This window comes from Oryza sativa, chromosome 1, assembly GCF_034140825.1.
Source record: "Oryza sativa Japonica Group chromosome 1, ASM3414082v1".
Taxonomy (NCBI): Eukaryota; Viridiplantae; Streptophyta; class Magnoliopsida; order Poales; family Poaceae; genus Oryza; species Oryza sativa.
The window spans coordinates 18,825,155-18,843,749 of record NC_089035.1 but is presented as its reverse complement, the minus strand read 5'-3'; the positions used below and the strand labels follow the sequence as shown (position 1 = coordinate 18,843,749).

Here is an 18,595-nt window from a genome sequence, read left to right as displayed (position 1 = left end):
GCCGCCGCCTTCGCCGCCGCGCAACGCCGCCGCCGCATGCCAACGCCACGCCGCCGCCGCCGTCGCCACGCCGCCGCCGCCTTCGCCGCCGCGCGCGCAATGCCGCCGCCGCCACGCCAAGCCGCCGCCGCCGCCGCCACGCCGCCGCGCCAACCGCCGCCCCGATGCCGCCACACCGCCGTTAACGAACGAGAACGAGAACGATCGAACGAACGAGAGCGAGAACGAACACGTCAACGTACGTTGCCGCGAGAACGTGAACGAGAACGAGAACGATCGAACGAACGAGAGCGAGAACGAACACGTCAACGTACGTTGCCGCGAGAACGTGAACGAGAATGAGAACGATCGAACGAACGAGAGCGAGAACGAGAACGATCGAACGAAGACAAGCGAGAACGAGGGAACGAACGTGAATGAGAACAAGCGAACGAACGTGAATGAGAACGAGCGAACGAACGTGAACGAGCTAGGGAACGTGAACGAGCGAACGAACGAGGACGAATGTTAACGTGAAATGCAATATATATATATATATATATATATATATATATATATATATATATATATATATATATATATATATATATATATATATATATATATATATATATATATATATATATATATATATATATATATATATATATATATATATATATATATATATATATATATATATATGTTACTTCGCATTTATCCTAATACATCTTTTTGTATCTTGCAGAAAAGACGTGTTGTCGAAGTCGTCCGTCAAGCCTGAGTGGAAGAGCTAGCCCTAGAAGGAATTGGAGCAGGCAAGTGACGTAATAATATAAATGATTGTTATATTTGTAATGCAATTAATTAAGATTATTAGACCTGTAGTTAGACTTATCATATAAGATTGTGTAGTGTTCTAATATTATTTGAGTTTTAATATAAGATTATTTTATTGCAAATTAGACTTAGTATGACATTATTGACTACGGAATTGGTGCGACTCCTAGCAATTGACTATTGTAGTCTTAATTAGGCTTAGCATATACGCACGAAACACTTAGCATACATGACTATTTTAGTCTTAGCATGTAATATTATTTGAGTTTTAATATAAGATTACTTTATTTGTAATTAGACTTAGTATGTAATTATTGACTACGGAATTGGTGCGACAAGTAGCAATTGACTATTGTAGTCTTAATTAGACTTAGCATATACGCACGAAACACTTAGCATATACATGACTATTTTAGTCTTAGCATGTAATATTATTTGAGTTTTAATATAAGATTATTTTATTTGTAATTAGACTTAGTATATAATTATTTACTAGCTAGGGTTGTATAATATACGTCACCTAGACTTAGCTTATATCACGATTTGTAATTAGACTTAGCACGTAAGGTTGTGTAGGGTTCTAATGTACGACATTTACACTTAGCATACATGACTTAGATTGTTAAAACATAAATGTCTCGTGACTTAGCAGATGTTTCTTGTATCAACAGATGGCAGACCGCGATGAGGAACAGATATTGTACGATACAATCGCGGAGGGAAGCAGCCAGTACTGGAATGAAGAAGAGGGGAACGAGGATCCAAACCAGTACTTGAACGAGGAAGGGAACGTGGAGAGGGATGCGGAGGGGAACCAGCAGGGGCACGTGGAAAGGGATGTGGAGGGGAACCAGGAGGAGGAGGCTAGTGGTAGTCAACCCTCCATTGGACAGAAGAGGGCACGCGGGCAACGAGGTGCAGCGAAGAAGCTTGAGGGTCGGCACATCATAACGGAAGTGGAAGAAGATGGACGTCCTAGTGCCCCGGCCGAAGCCGCCAAGAACTATGTACGTCACAGCGGTTGGGTTGTGCGGGATAACGTGCCTGTCAGTACGGTGTACTGGCAAAGAACAAGGGCACGCGGATATCATGAGAGCTTTGTCCCAGATTCGGAGAAAGAGATGCTGTGGACCACAATGCTCGAGACATTCACCCTTCCTGCGGGTACAGAGGACAAAGTGAAAAGGTGGACTCTGAAGAAAATGGCAGAACAGTTTCAGAGCTTCAAGGGAGATCTGTACCAGAAGTATATACTGAAGGGGCAGACACCGAACTTCGACACATTCCCAAAGCTAAGGGATCACTGGGACGAGTTCGTTGCATATAAGACAGGTGAACAAGGGTAGGCGATGATGGAAAGAAACAAAGAAAATACCGCCAAGAAGAAGTACCATCACCACTTGGGGTCAGGAGGCTATAGCGTCGCGATGCCGAAGTGGGAGCAGATGGAGGCTAGCTTGATTGAGAGGGGTATCGAACCGGCAACAGCCAATTGGCCGGAACGATCGAAGTTCTGGTACTATGCTCACGGTGGAACGCTCAACCCAGCTGATGGCTCACTGGTCTTCGGCGATCAGATACGAGAGGCTGCACGACGACTAACAGATGCAGTGGAAGCCTCCTCTCAGGGCACGTTCCGACCAGACAGAGATAGGGACGAGCTGACACTCGCCCTGCAGACTCCAGAGCATCCAGGACGAACACGAGGGAAAGGGGTGATTCCTTGGAAGATTGGTTTCAAGGAGGACATCCACACGTACAGGAGTCGGATGAGGAGCAAGAGAGATACCGAGGCGAAGATTGCAGACCTAGAGTTCCGGGTATCGAGCTACGAACTCAACATGCAAGAGGAGATGGCAAGGAAGGTTGATGAACGCATGGCCGCACATCGGTCCCATGATCCCCAGCCGACCATTCCTCCTGCAATGGTGAGCCCGTCAGGAAACCGTAGCAGCTGCGCCTCAACGGGGCAGGTAGGATCACAGAGCATGGACGCCATGCAAACACAGGACGAATCGACCTGTCCCGTTGATGACATCACTCAGCGGACACCATGTGAGCTGCATATTCCTTTCAAGAACTTATCAATAAAGGTAAGATTTAGCCATTCCGCTAGTTGCTGCTTATATATGTTGATTACTAATAAATAATCTCTCACAACATGAAGGTGGCGTCGGGCATGGCCATCCCAACGGACCCTTCAGGTACTTACCACTGCAGGCCGATTCCAGCAAGATACTCGAAGGTCGAAGTTGAGTTGGTCGAAGGCGCGTACGAGGACCTCGAGCTGGATTACCCTGGAGGAGACGGTGAGACGCATCTACGAGACACATGCCATGCCATTATTCTATGGCGCAGGCGGTACATCATCCTCCCTAGGCGATAAGCGGCGTCTCGTGCACCATCTCCTCCGGCTCCGCCATCTCCTCCTCAGGATCCTGCACCGTCTCCTCCTCATGCTCCGCCAGCACCGTCTCCACCTCAGGCTCCAGCATCGACTCCTCCTCAGGATCCTGCACCGACTCCTCCTCGTGCTCCTACACCTACTCCCCTGCAAGCTCCTCTTCCGGCACCTACAAAGTCAAGGGCCCCCCCAGCTCCACCGCCTGCCCACACAAGGGCAACGAAGAAGGCGAAAGTTGACGCCGCCAAGAACAAGGACCCGGGGTACGATTGCACGCAAGAGAAGCTTGACGCTTACGTTGCATCAGAAGTCAAGAGACAATTCAAGCCTTGAAGTCCAGAAAAGAAGATTCCTATAGACCCCAGTGCCAGGAACTTCTTCAGGGGTATGTCTGCATCTGTCAAGGAGGCCATCAAGCTATCGGACTATGAGCGAACGCTGAAGAAAGCATCTTCTGGAAAGTCCAAACCAGTCCCTCAGCTTGGAGAGCAACCAAACCAGGAGATCGAGCCGTTGGTGACCGGTAAAGAAATGACGATAGAACAATTTATTACTGACACCGGTCTAACTACGGATCAATTGCTAGGAGTCGCACCAATCGAAAAGGTGGAAGTGAAATACATGTACGAACTCGGTAAACCGCTTGTCAAGCCTGAGCTGCTGCAGTCCCTACCCACACAAATGTACAAGTTCCATCAGCTGTACACGGAGATGAGCGCCACCGGTAGAGAGATGATCGGAGCGAGGATCAGGGACACAGACTTCTTGCAAGGAGATGACATTCTCTGGATCAATTTCAGGGGAATCTACGAACTATACCAGCTGGACGCCCTCGACGTCTCTATTATGAGTTGCTGGATTTTGTAAGTATATCGTTCAGTTAGATTTCTTACTATACGTCTCCTTTAATTAATTAGGTCCTTGCATATAAGTAGACTATAGAAAAAAATATACTCCCTTTTATCGTTGTAGAATGGAGATTCAAAGGGCCCGACGGCGGAGGGTTTTCGATACTGGATTCATCGACCCTCGGAAAGTAAACGTCGCAATGCTCGACCAATATCCACAAGAAACAGAGGACAATCTCGTCCATCTCCTGAAGGCGCAGCATTACAAGACGTTCATACTGTTGCCATACAACACAGAGTTAGTTTAATTTTACTGTCTTCCTACATACCAAATTTCATTCCCGTACGAACTTGCTAAGTGTTTCATATGTAATGCATCCCACGCACATTGCAGATTCCACTGGGTGCTTTTACTCTTCGACCTAGAGGCCTGCACCGTCAACGTATATGACTCAATGGATAAAAAAGAGTCTACGTTTGACAAGGTTTTCGAACTTATAGACAGGTACCGTCATAAGTTCCTTTGTTAATTAAGAAAATCTTGTTATGTTAATTGCTACTACGAATCATAGCTTTAAACTCCATGTAGGGCTTGGTATCGGTTCCGTCATTTGGTCCGCGGCAAATGGAGAGAAAGACTTAGGCGGAAGTTCAAATTTCCTGTGAGTACACATGCTCTACATTTATATTTCTCCGATTCAAATACATACAAGTGTATATTAATTAGATCTCTCGTTGTTTGTCATTTATTTGTAGTGCGCAAAGCAAAAGCAGGGAACTAACTTGTGCGGCTATTACGTGTGCGAGTATTGCCACTGCCTTGCAGACCAAATCATCACCACAAGAGAGCTCGATGTACGTACAAATAAATTCAAAATTTCATTACGTAGCGATTTCTTGTTTAATTACTAATCAATTTCATACATTCATATAGTTTATTCGCATGAGGGATAACCTGACCACACACAAGGAATTTATCGCGGCGGTTCAAGAACAACTCATTTGATTCATCAACGAAGAAATCCTTGATCCCAAGGGTGAATTCTACTACGACGGAAACACAATTCACCGGTCCTTAGCTTTTGAGCTAGCAGCGAGTACTACTACGTCGAAATCGTAGCTAGCGAGGACATATAATGGATTGTAATTAATACATGACTACATATGTTTCTATATGCATATGTACACATTTTCTATAATGTAAATATATTTTGGTCATATATATATCTATATACATATGCATTTGCATAACATATATATGTATAAATACATATATATTATGCATGTATATACATATAATATAATATAATATATATATATACATATATATATATATGTATGCATATATATATGTATTGAAACATATATATGCATGGTTTAACCGGGAGTACCAATATCCATGCAAAAAAAAAAAGGTCAGCTCGATCTTTAGTCCCGGTTGGTAACACCAACCGGGACTAAAGATGGCTCAGCCGGCCACTGGTTGATCTTTACTCCCGGTTATTTCACCCGGGACTAAAGATAGCGATCTTTAGTCCCGGATTGGTACTCCCGGTTTAGAAACCGGGACTAAAGAGGGATTACGAACTGGGACTACACAGGGTTTCTCCGCCAGTGATTGTCGCCAATTATTTGATCTCTCGAGATCAACCAAGCTTCGACGTGTTGTCGCGGCGGAGGACCATGGTGTCGGCGTGATCTAACATTAATCCCTCGACGTGTGGGACATCAACTGGTGCGAGGTATTGGTCGGCTGAGTCCAAGTCGAACCCGACACCGATCCCTACCAACCAAGCAAGCACGACGAGGAGCCAAAAATCTACTGCTGGATTAGTACTACCGTGTTCTAACTAGGACAAGATTTCTAGCCACGATCTACTGGTCGACAGCCTGACGTCACTCTGCATGTCCCTGTACCGAGCCAACACCCATGTGCGCACGTGCATGTATATTGGCCGTACAGAGCTCTTATATGTGTTTTCATGACACATACTCCATGTTTCCCAAGGTAATTAGTAAGATTAATTTTTAAATTAATCTACTAATTCCGTAAATATATCCGGCATATATCTACACAGGTACACAATATTTTATATGCAATTTATCGTATCTATTCAGATCATACAACATTCTCAGATCAATAATTTATTATGTCTACCTAGAGCATATTTTTTATACAATATCTATTATACGAGTGTTTCCGACATTAGCTGACTACGGTTTAATATTGGGGGCTCGTTTTATTTTCCTATGTATAAATCATGCTTGTTTACGGTCTACATAATACCTGATATTTACATCTGCTCGTTATATCCTGATAATACTAGAAGATCCATGCAGTTTTTCGAATACATACTCGATATTCTCTGCTATATGTCTTGCCTTCTAGAAAATATTTTTTAGGAACAATTGAGGACTCGAGTGGGTTGTGGTCAAGTTACACCGCATTATCGAGAACGATCTCGACAAATGCAGAGTCGTCGCGCCCAACCTACCAACGAAGACCGGCGACCTATCTCATAGCACCGGCCATGGCTGGACTACTCGATAAAAGGTTGTTAACGGATAATTCCTTGTGAACGTCGTCTGCTTGATCACCCGACATGATTGCGAACGGACACCCGGATATGCTATAAGTTGGGTATGTGAGTCATGCTGGCCACATGAGATACACATGTAATAAACCAACTCTAGCACTTTCATTCGTGTTCGAGAGATGATTCTACTCGCTCGCTGGTTCTCGAACCAGTACGTAGCAATCTCCTACACCACAACCTCCATTGGTGTTCGAGAGATGATTCTACTCGCTCGCTGGTTCTCGAACCAGTACGTAGCAATCTGGTTCTTGAACCAGTACGTAGCAATCTCCCGCACCGCAACCTCCATTGGTGTTCGAGAGATGATTCTACTTGCTCGCTGGTTCTCGAACCAGTACGTAGCAATCTCCCGCACCGCAACCTCCATTGGTGTTTGAGAGATGATTCTACTCGCTCGCTGGTCCTCGAACCAGTGCGTAGCAATCTCTCGTACCGCAACCTCCATTGGTGTCCGAGAGATAATTCTACACGTTCGCTGGTCCTCAAACCAGTGCGTAGTAATCTCTCGCACCGCAACCTCAGATGGTCGAGGTACGACTACAGCAATAACGCAGCGGTCCTCGCACCACGACTTCAAATGATCGAGAGACACCTACTCACTGGTTCTCAACCAGTCAATCGTAGTGATCTCTCGTACATTTACTTCTAGTGATTGAGTTACGACTACTACCCGGTTCTTGACCAGAGGTGTAGCGATTCTCCCATTACCTCTACTTCAACAAGTGTTTTACCCAGTGATCCCTCACCATAAAAGACACCTAGCATTGAAACCTATCCTAATGTCCCTTTACGCCGTCTTGACAATGCCTCTGAGGAACCTAAGGGAACTTCGGCTGGGGACGCCCAGAGCGGATAAGGCTTTGTCGGATCCTTCAGAGACGAAAGACCATGTAAGATCTGGTCGTGTAAGAGTTCTCGCCGTGCGTATTAACCAAGCCGTGTAATCGGAAATTGATTTTCCAACCTCACGGCTAGGGGCTAGGATCAGTGCTTGTTCAACCAAGGCAGGTCAAAGGTCCAAGAGCCTTATCATCTGAGAACGATTCTCCGACGACAAGGCTGGGGGCTAGGGAGAGTGTATAACTCAACAAACTGACTGATCGAAGTCGGTAAAAGAGTAGACGCTCATATACAAAACATTTGGTCTGTAAGTTTAATTCATCTTCAGTTTTCCATACATATTATAACATGTCACCCTTTGAGCTTTCGCTCAGGGGCTATTTCTATCTAATATTCTTTTCTAAGTATTGATTTCAGGAAAATTCTATTCGACATTATCGAAGACCGCATGTCTCTATGGTTCTACACCAAGATCGACTAAGGCGAGTACGACAAATGTTGACAAGGCTCCGTCGCAGATTCTGCGCTTTCTCGATCACTCGAGAACGGTTGGTGGATCTCGACAAGGAATACGGAATGAAGAAATGGTGTACCCGCCGAGATAAAATTTCTTGACTTCAATCCAAATTCTCGATTACAGCAAGACGGGAGATTTAGTCGTATGCTCTGTACTTTCTTGGTTGACGTCGGAGATGGACTCAGACATACCCTTTAGGTGCCCGCACGAGGCTGATAAAGGAAGTCTAACGTTATCTCTGAACTCACCGAGAACGTTCACGTGAGCTCGATAACAGCTACTCCAGGGTCTGCGGTTGAGAATATGAGTTCGTTCATTTGCATTGATGTCGGGGGCTACTGTCAGGGTTATGGATACCACATACCTAATAGTAGTCAACTAAATCTCGGCAGGACCCACCACATACCATGTCCTATACGGAAACAACCTGCGGATATAGGAGGAGTTCCGGATAAGGAAAGACAACCAGAGTTCTACATGGAAAGGACAAGGACTACTTGGATTGTATCCATATTGGTTTTCCTAGTTCTACTTGGACATGGGGACACCTATGGGTATAAATACAAGGCCCCCTAGGAGGAGAGGGGGGACAATGAACATAGACGGACACGTCCACCTCAATCAACACCCACCATAGAAGACAGAAGATCAACATACAAGCCAACATACGCCACGACAAGATGCCGGATATCGACTTAAGGGAGAAGCACAACTAGTCCCCTACAGTGTCTCCGGATACTGTCAGGAGAGACGAAAACGTTATCTCTGATCTCACCGGGCACGGATTCGAGGAGGAAGACTACCCTGTTGTCGACTACGAGTCAGAACTACAGACCGCCATATCGACAACAGTTAGATAGGCTACCCCAAATATTATACTAGTGTGATTATGGTGAATAAGAGTAATACCGGCTTCGGCCAACAGGATGTATGGTTATTACCTGACAACTCAGGGGCCCGAACCTGTATAAAAATCCTCTTCTCCGTCTCTTTTACCTCAGCCTCGTGTATACCCTAGTACCAACGATCCCCATAGTATGCAAATACCGGAATCGCGACATCAAACGTCGACAGAATGATCCACAGCACTCCAAATGCTGGGTACTGTAGCAAACCTTTGAATTTTCTCCTCCACAACAGAGAGGATCCGAATTGAAAAACTTCAGCATTTTAAATTTATATTAGCATCTTCTCATCTAGTAGGCTTTAATTTATGTAGTAACTAGAAAGAATTCCGTGCGTTGTAACGGGTGAAGAATGTTTTAATCGTATTATTATTATATATATTTTTTTAAAAAAAGTATATGGGAATTTTATTTTGAGATGATATCCAATTCCAAACCCTTGTACTTTTAAAAGCGAATGAATTTAAAAATTAACTCAAATCCGGATGACATCCCAAAACCATCGACGGAAACAACTTCAGTTTTTAGTAATATATAAATCACCTAATCCTAAATAGCCCAACAAAATCATATGTTAAAAAATGATGTTAAAAAGAATTATATGTAGATGAATCCTTCACAAAATAAATGAACATGCATCCAAGCTGCCCATACAAAATTCAGTATGTTTTGCATTTGCATGTTACAAAATTAATGAAATAAACACAAATAAATCTGAAATAATTCAGAAGATAGGCTATATTTTACACTGAGGCCCCCTTTGAATTGGAGGAAAAATGGAGGAAAAACAAAGGAATTGAAATCCTACACTATTCATGCCTTTGATTCGTAGGAATGAGAAAAAGAAAAACGTAGGAAACTTTCCTATTCCTACAATTCTAGAGCAAAAACGTAGGAAATTTAACATCCACTCTAACCTCTTGGAAAACTTTCCCAGAGTCTATCTCTCTCATCCAATTCCTGCATTTTTCCTGTGGTCTAATCAAACGGTCATTCCTATATTTTTCCTGTGTTTTGCAATCCTCTGTTTTTACACTTGCATTCCTACCAAAATCCTGTGTTTTTCCAATTCCTCCGTTTTTTCAATCCTACGATTCAAAGGGGCCCTGAGACAGCCCAAAATAGAGAGACAGCTTGTGATAGACGTTGGGCCCTTTTACACTTTTAGGTCTATATGTGTAGAAAACGTATTGGAGGTGGAGAAAAAAAAGGAAATATCGTCAAAACGCTAAACACATATATGACAAGACGGTTTGCTGGAACGAAGAGACGACGGACAAAAATACGATGAGTACGGAATCATTTTTAATTTTTTAATAGGTAAAGATATAATCTAAAAAACGAACCGGAAGCCAGTAGCCAGAAATGAAGATCCAGCTTTTCCAAATTCTTTTCAACTGACTACTCATCAACCGTCTGAAAATCTTAAGCTCATCCAAAAGATAACATAGATAAATACACCGGTGCCGTGCGTGCGTGCCATCATCTTCTCCGTCATTACTTAATACGGATATTTGGAGCAAACTTGTTTGGAAAAACAAAAAAAAGCAAACTGTTTGACATACGTAGCACCAAATTGAACCATTGTAATCGATAAGTGAAAACATACATGACAAATTTATTCAGCATAAAAGTTCAATTCGCATGTCTTAAAATAAAATTTTGCCGCAGATATTCTGAAGTGCAACCAACGACAAAAGAAGCTTAAGCACCCAAACTGTTATGCTCAGCTGTTATTTACAGCAGTTGGCATGTAGTCGATTATGAGTGTCTTCTCCATTGCAAGCAAGATTTCCTTTGCAAATTCAAGATGTGCTGGGTGTTCAATGTACTCCTTGACTCCTTCTGTGCTTTCAAAAGTGCACTCGAATACGTGTGTGAATCCATGGTGCATGTTCTCTATGCTCACGTCAGTTCCCCTGCAAATTAAACCGCACATTTAGAAACTGATGGTTTGAGAAATAGATCATCAATGTAGCTAAATTTGCACCAGGGAAAATGAATTCACAAATGTCACACATTTGGGATATCGGAACTTTAGGAGAAAATCTACTCTATGCCACCGAGATTGCATTGGTTCAACAATTCACCATTGACATTTTCATTTTATAAATCACTGAGTTTATCAATGTTTTTTTTTAAAAAAAATGCCCAAAATGCCCTTAGAGACATATGACAATTGATTTATCACATTAAAAATAAGTAATTACAAAATATTATGTATAGCCTCGTTTCACAACATAGAAGTTTTAAAATTTTTGCATTGCTATTTTTTTTATAAAATATTTTATATGTTACATGCTACACATAATATTTTTTGTGTTGTTGTTTTTAATGTAAATAAATCATCTGCTAATATGTCGTGCAAGGAAACCATAGCCGGTCAATCAATTGTTCACTATATGTACGGGAACGTATGTTTGGGCATTTTTGACAAATAAATGGTCTAATGGTATATTGTAGAAGAAATTGATGAATTCCGTAGTAAAGCGGTATATCATGGGAAGGGAGAAAGTCTATGGTAAATTATTGAACTAGTGCAAACTCGAAAACAAGGAGGAGATTCTCTCTTAGTTCTTTATCCAACAAGGGAAATCTATCTATTATCTATCTATTATATACTAAAAGTCCATTAAACTTCTTACAAACGCTCTCAAGCCACCACGTGAGACTCCTACAAACGCTTCTAAGCTGCCATGTGGCACTCTAATAAATCGGTAGGCCCACTTTTCATCTATTAGATTTCCTTTTAGAAGACCCATTATTTTCATCTATGAGATTTATTTTTAGAAAAAAAACATAATCCTCCTCCCTCCTAAAAGTCCATTAAACTTTCTACAAACACTCTAAAGCCGCCATGTGGGACTCCTACAAATGCTCCTAAGCTGCCATATGGCTCTCTAATAAATCGGTAGCCCACTATTTTCATCTATTAGATTTCCTTTTCGAAGACCCACTATTTTCATTTATGAGATTTATTTTTAGAGAAAAAAAACCATAATCCTCCTCCCTCCCCTCTCCCCAACAACCCACCCTCTTCCTATATGGTATGTACGTACATACTTATACCTCCCCCTCCTATCCAATCTCCTCATCTCTTTCTTTCTTTAAAGTTTTTTACAATTAAAAATAATGTTTTTAAATAATTTCCATATAGAGAAATAATCAAAACCTTTATATTGCACATAAGTCTATTTTATCATTCTTCATTATCGTATTCATGGTGCTTGATTAACCATTCAAATACCAATAAAAGCTACTAATTTTTTTAACTCATAAGAAATTAAATATGATAGATATGACAAAAATAAAAACACTTAAATCATGAGTAACATTCCAAAATAATTTCCTCTATTATTTTAAATCATATCCGAACCTTTCGCATGCTATCCCAATAATAAAAGAAATATTGTGTAGAACATAGATAATGTAGATCATATCAACATATATCACTTCACAATCATGCATAATTAGATTAGCTCTATAATATCACACAATAAAATATAATAATTAGTTCTGATTAGCACTAAAAAAATCACCGTTCTAAAATATTGATGTGTTAAAATAATATTATTTTCACAAAATAAAGTAATGTTACTAAAATATTTCATGAAAAATTGACGTCATCATAACTTTAATATTTTAAGCAGTCTACAATATCCCAAACTAGAATACTCTAATTGTGATTATCACTAAAAAATATTATCTCCATTTTAAAATATGAATTATCACAATAATGTAAATCTAGATATGTCCAGATAAATATTTTGATATAATTATATCTTTAGTATTTAAATGACTATAAAAAAATGATTAAATGAACCAGACCAATATGTCTTAATTAAGAGTAATAGGAGGTGCATATGTTGATCTTTTCCTCTTCAATCTTTGGAGTTTAAGCTTAGGTTAATCTGAGTATATAGTGTATAAGGTCCAGTGTACTCGACTCATATATGTCTTGCTTTATGTGTCAATTCTATGTTACACTTAAAATTATATGTATGCACTGCTATCCACCAATCATTAAGGTAAGAATATTATTATATACTAAAAGGCCACTGAACATGATAGAAACGCTTCTAAGCCGTCACGTGACCCATTATTTTTAAACATTAGATTAGATGTGTTAAAATAATTCCTCCATATTAATCCCCCGTGTACGTACCAAAGAAAAGTAAGTACTATTCATCCAAAAAAAACACCTGGAAAAACATACGTACGCACGTATGATTAAAAAATAATACCTCTGTTTCAGGTTATAAGACTTTCTAGCATTGTCCATATTCATATATATATAGATGTTAATGAATCTACGCACACATATATGTCTAAATTTATTAACATATATGTGAATGTGGGCAATACTAGAAAGTCTTATAATATGAAACGGAGGAAGTATTAATCTTTCCGTCCTAATCCTCAAATTTAAAACTATAACTTTATTATGTTTGTACCTACCCATATGATGAGTCCATCGAGCCCTCTATGATTCATTTCACTCTTGATAGTAGAACTCAACTAGCCTACTTACTAATACATTCTTTTTATAAGTGTGTAGACAATAATAGGTGTTAAAATTGTGATCGACGCTAGTCTTGAGGGGCATGGCTACGTCGATGCGGGACCCATATTTCAAGGCATTAGAGAATAAAGCCTTAGCAGCTATGGCCAACTTAACACATTAGATGGGTATTTATATATAATTTTAATGGTTTTTTCTTATTAATTATTAATTGTTAGAAGTGGCACTTAAAAAATATTTATACATTAGACACAAGTGATATATGTGGACTTCGGTATGAAATTGAGATGATTTGTTATTGTATTAATGATATATTACGTTTGTTTTTTCAATTCTATCTAATAAAAAGGCACCCAGCTCTTTCAAGAGAAATAATAAGTATTTGTGATAAAAATTTTATATATAACCAGGACACAACAATTTTTTTTTTAATATGAGAGACATTCTTACAATTTAATTTAGTGTATCAAAGTCTATGGTCAATTTGAGGGTAGAGATAAGATAATCTATGGTTTTTAAATAAAATATGGTAAGATAACATCTTTTTAACATTCTTTTAGTAAAGAATAAATAAATTGACCATGCATCTGCGCGGGCTTCCTCCCTAGTTAGTGTTAATGCTTACACCTGTATGCACTCCCATCTACCATAAAAAGGGTTAAAGAAAAATGGATAAATCCAGATGAGCTTTTCTGTGGTAAGGTGATTGAAAAAAAATCATTTGGTCAAACGGGTCAAGTGTGCACTCTTTTTTCTTTCAAAACGAGATAGTGTGAAGTTTCATATTTATATAGCGGGAAAAATTAAAAGGTTACAACCCTAGCCAGAAAAAAAAAAGAAACACCAACATCACCACCTACTAGCAGCTCCTCACACAACCCAGGTAAAGGAACGGGCACTGAGCCAGCTGCTGCTAAGTGACCGATCGTCGCAAGACCTACAAGGTGGTGGCAACGCCCTCCCAAAACTAACTCCACTTAAGATCGTCGACGCGAGCTCCCTGTCATCCTCACAAAGAGGAGTTGAGGACGAAGATCCACTCATCCCTCTCCTAGCCTACGGCTCACCCAGTGGCGGAGAAAGCGTGGGGGCTGGGGGGTCTTTGGACCCCCTACCCCCTAATGGATCATTAGAGCCCTCATTATACCCCCTAAAATTCTAATTCATATATTTATACTTTGTATTAGAAATATAGCCAATTTATATGAGACATGTTTTAATTTTTATTGGTCACTTTAGTTTAGCCCCTACTGTAATTTTATCCTGGCTCTGCCACTGAGCTCACCTCTAGGAAGCTCGGACCCACCTTCGTCGGGTCTGCAGCACAGGCCAACGCCATCTCCTGCGAAGCTAGAGCATTCTCTTCCTCAGCCACCACCACCATTGTCTCACCAACAAAGCTCCCCATGACCGGAAGGATTGGCCATAGCAGGGAGGAGCTCCATGGAGAGGAAATAGGGGTGACGTTGGCTAGCGATGACGTCGTGCTCAACATCCCGGCCATCACCGTTGCCCGCCGTCAATGTTTGTCGTCGATGTAGTTGGACATCGCCAACTACCATGCCCACCAACCTCCGCCGCTTGCCTCTCCTACTGACATGTCATTGGCCACGCTGGACTTTCCCGATGTCGTGCCATCAGCCATGTCTGTCTCTCCCGCCTCCGGTGACCGTGCCACCCCGTTGTTGTTGCCCTGGCCATCTCCAGCCATGTTGGCCTCCTGCGTCCGCTCGACCCCGGGCCAGGCCTGACATGGAGGCGCCATATCTGGCCGTGTGGACGCTACATCCGGTCATGGTAGCATAGGATCTGCGGCTTCCCTCACCATGACGCGCTACCACCTTGTCGGGGTGCGTTGTCACCTTGCTACGCGTTGCGCCTCCTCCTCCACGTTAGAGTCGATGTGTTGTCGGGATTAGGCCCCGCCACCACCATCCTGGTCGCATGGTTGCTCGGCGGCAAGACGGAGGGAGGGGGAAGGGCGGGCTGGCAGTGGTGGCTAGGGTTTTGCCCCTGAGCTGCCCACGCAGGGACGGGCACCCTCCTCCTTGTTAGTATTTACTTCGTGTCCCCAGGTCAAGCGTGCAATTATGTTTTAAAATCTCTAAGATTGATAAACTAAGGCCTTGTTTAGTTCCCAAAAACGTCACATCGAATCTTTGGACACATGCATAAAATATTAAATATAGATAAAATGAAAAACTAATTGCACAGTTTGCATGGAAATCGCGAGACGAATCTTTTGAGCCTAATTAGTCCAGGATTAGCCATAAGTGCTACAGTAACCCATATGTGCTTAACACGGATTAATTAGGCTTAATAAATTCATTTCGCGGTTTCCAGGTGAGTTATCAAATTAGATTTTTCATTAGTGTCCGAAAACCTCTTCCGACATCCAGTCAAACGTATGATGTGATACCCAAAAATTTTCTTTTCGCGAACTAAACAAGGCCTAAGTCTCATATGCAAATGATGGAAGCTACTGAATTGGGAAAGGATTGCGGCAAAACATTGTAAAAAGTAAATACATTAAAGAGACTATGCTCCACAATGTGAAACCTGGACGGTGTGAATGTGTGTGCACCAATATTGTTTCTTGGGACCTGTAGATGCACTTATAACTATCATAATGTTCTCATAGCAACTCTGGACTCCCCTGGCCTAGGAAGGAAGGTTTCTTCTCTTTCTTATTCTACAAACCTGTTTGTGTAACAAAATATGGTTTCCATTGGGAAACATGAGGCCCCTGATCATAGGATATTTTCCATTTCTTTTACACAGTGCAAAAACAATCTCATGGGTCACGAACATATTAAAGATCCACAGGAAGCCAATTGTCCTAGTGGCGACATAAGTCATATCCATGATGCCATGCTGTTTTGTTACACTACATTAACAAGATCTCACTATTAGAAAAATCATTTTTCCCGACGTGGAGGTCCTTTTTTTCGCAGGCGGACATGATCCTTGGAACCAAATGACCGTCTACGAAAATATAAATTGGGGTGAAGTTCGCTGACCACTTAAGTGGCGCATTTTCGCAGGCGGACTACTTAAGCGGCGCCTGCGAAAATCTATTTTCGCAGACGAACCTTATATGGTCCGCCTGCAAAAATCGTACCTATCAAAAAAAAATTAAGTACTTATCTTCTCCTCCACCCCTCCCCACCACTCATTTCCCTCTCAACTCTCTCTCGCTCCCTCAACACTTCTCCCACCGGGCCATCCCCCTCCGCTCTCCTCCCCTCCCTCCCTCCCCGCCGGAGGGGGAGCGACCGCGGCAGCACGGACGGCGTGGACGTGGTGATAGCGGCAGCATGGACGGCGACGTCGGCTTCTCCCGACGCGCTCTCCCCCAGATCCGGCCGGAGGGAGGCCGGGGGAGGGCTCCGATGGTGAGGCGCGTGGCCGGCGGGGTGTGGGGTGGTGACGACGACGCGCGGGGCGGCGGCGGCGGCTCCCGGCACGGCTCCCATCCCCTCCCCTCCCCTCCCAGTCCGGCCGGAGGGAGGCCAGGGGAGGGCGGCGATGGCGAGGCGCGTGGCCGGCGGGATGGCGGGCGGCGGTGGCTCCCGACACAGCTCCCCTCCCCTCCCCTCCCAGATCTGACCAGAGGGAGGCCGGGGGATGGCAGCGGCGGCGAGGCGCATGGCTGGCAGGGCGCGGGACGGAGGCGGCGGCTCCCGGCGCGGTTTCCCTCCCCTTCCCTCCTAGATCCGGCCGGAGGTAGGCCGGGGGAAGGTGGCGGCGGCGAGGCGTGTGGCCAGCCACGACGCGGGGCGGCGACGATGACGGCTCCCGGCGCGGCTCCCCTCCCCTCCCAGATCCGGCCATAGGAGGCCGGGGGACGGCGGCGGTGGCGAGGTGCGTGGCCGGCGGGGCACGTTTTATTTTTTGTTCGTCCATAGGATTTTCGCAGGCGGGCCATTGCACCGTCTGCGAAAGTCATTGGTATACAGGTGGTCCCCCCCTCCGCCTGGAAAAACTATTTTTGGCCGCATGCAAAAATGTTTTTTTAAGTAGTGTCTAACAAGTCTCTAAATATATAGTGGATAGCTAACCACCTGCACTGTGCAATAAACAGCGGTGCACTTACTAGCTGAAAAGACTATGGATGGCGCAATACGATATATGATATACGTTCAGTATTTTACAACTCGCCGTGCTCCTGAACCAGCGGCCCTGTATGAGATTATTAGCGAGCTAACTGAACCCGAAGCAGGCATGCAATTCGTCGAGCGCACCTGCCGCGCGTCACAGAGGCGACAGACACGGGACACCCGCAGAGCCACCGAACGGAGGGGGCGCAACCGCTGAAGCGGCAAGCAGGTGAACGAGGAGAAGCACGCGGACGCGGGTGGGAATTGGAAGGCAAGGATACGAACCAGTTGAAGGCCTTCATGGAAGGGACGAGGTTTACGAGGCCGCCGAAGCCACGGATGAGGTGGTCCAGTCGCTCCGGCGTCACCTCCTCCTTGAACCGCGCCAGCACAATGTGCTTCAGCACGCCACTCCTCCCTGCCGCCGGGGTCTCCGCTGCCATCGCCCTGTGGCTTCTTGCTGCAGTCTCGCTAGCTTCTCTGCGCGCTCTCCCTCTTCCCTCTGTTCTCGACTCGACTCGATCTTCTGCTTGCCATGGTTTAGAACTTAGAAGTAGAAGCAGTGGGTGGCTACAACCTAGAAAGTGGTTGGGCCGTTGGGGTTGGTGTGTAGTAGTATTGTGTATCCCCACAAAATGGGCACCTTGGTAAGAGCAAGTTTATGGTCTAGTCACTGATACAAAATTATCATATTATCTATAGCTAATATACGGCTCCATCATTTCGCTTATTCGTAGAACACTGTTACACAAACCCTTTGTAGCCCCGGTTTACAACTCCTTTAGTCCACTGCTGCACAAACCCTTTGTAGCCCTAGTTTACAACCCCTTTAGTCCCGGGTAGCAAATCGGAGCTACGAATCCGGGACTAAAGATATATATTTTTTTTTGTTATTTGCATGTGCCTCCTCCTTCCTCCTTTTTTTTTTTTGCTTTTTCTCTTCCTGGCGCGCTCCTCTACTTTTTTTCTTTTATTCGTTTTTTTCTCTCTCATCTGCCATTTTTCCTTCTATTTTATAGAAAAATTAAAAATACATCGATGAA

General features: G+C 43.4%; 1 protein-coding gene across 1 annotated transcript; it reads right to left on the bottom strand.

Moving 5' to 3' along the window:
* Nucleotides 1-10,485: 10,485 nt before the first annotated feature.
* LOC4323964 (stress-response A/B barrel domain-containing protein HS1) lies at nt 10,486-18,095 on the bottom strand. The gene is made up of 2 exons (XM_015791904.3): nt 17,838-18,095; nt 10,486-10,849 (listed from the first exon to the last, which is right to left on the bottom strand). Exons 1-2 carry the CDS (start codon nt 17,993-17,995, stop codon nt 10,657-10,659), a joined length of 351 nt encoding a protein of 116 aa, XP_015647390.1. The 5' UTR covers nt 17,996-18,095; the 3' UTR covers nt 10,486-10,656.
* Between the last annotated feature and the right edge of the window lie 500 nt (nt 18,096-18,595).

Excerpts from the sequence above, each read along its gene's own strand:
- LOC4323964 (XM_015791904.3), bottom strand. The coding sequence starts at position 17,995 with ATGGCAGCGGAGACCCCGGCGGCAGGGAGGAGTGGCGTGCTGAAGCAC. Across the intron at positions 10,850-17,837 it reads TCCATGAAGGCCTTCAACTG|GGGAACTGACGTGAGCATAG; the intron begins GTTCGTATCCTT and ends TTTAATTTGCAG.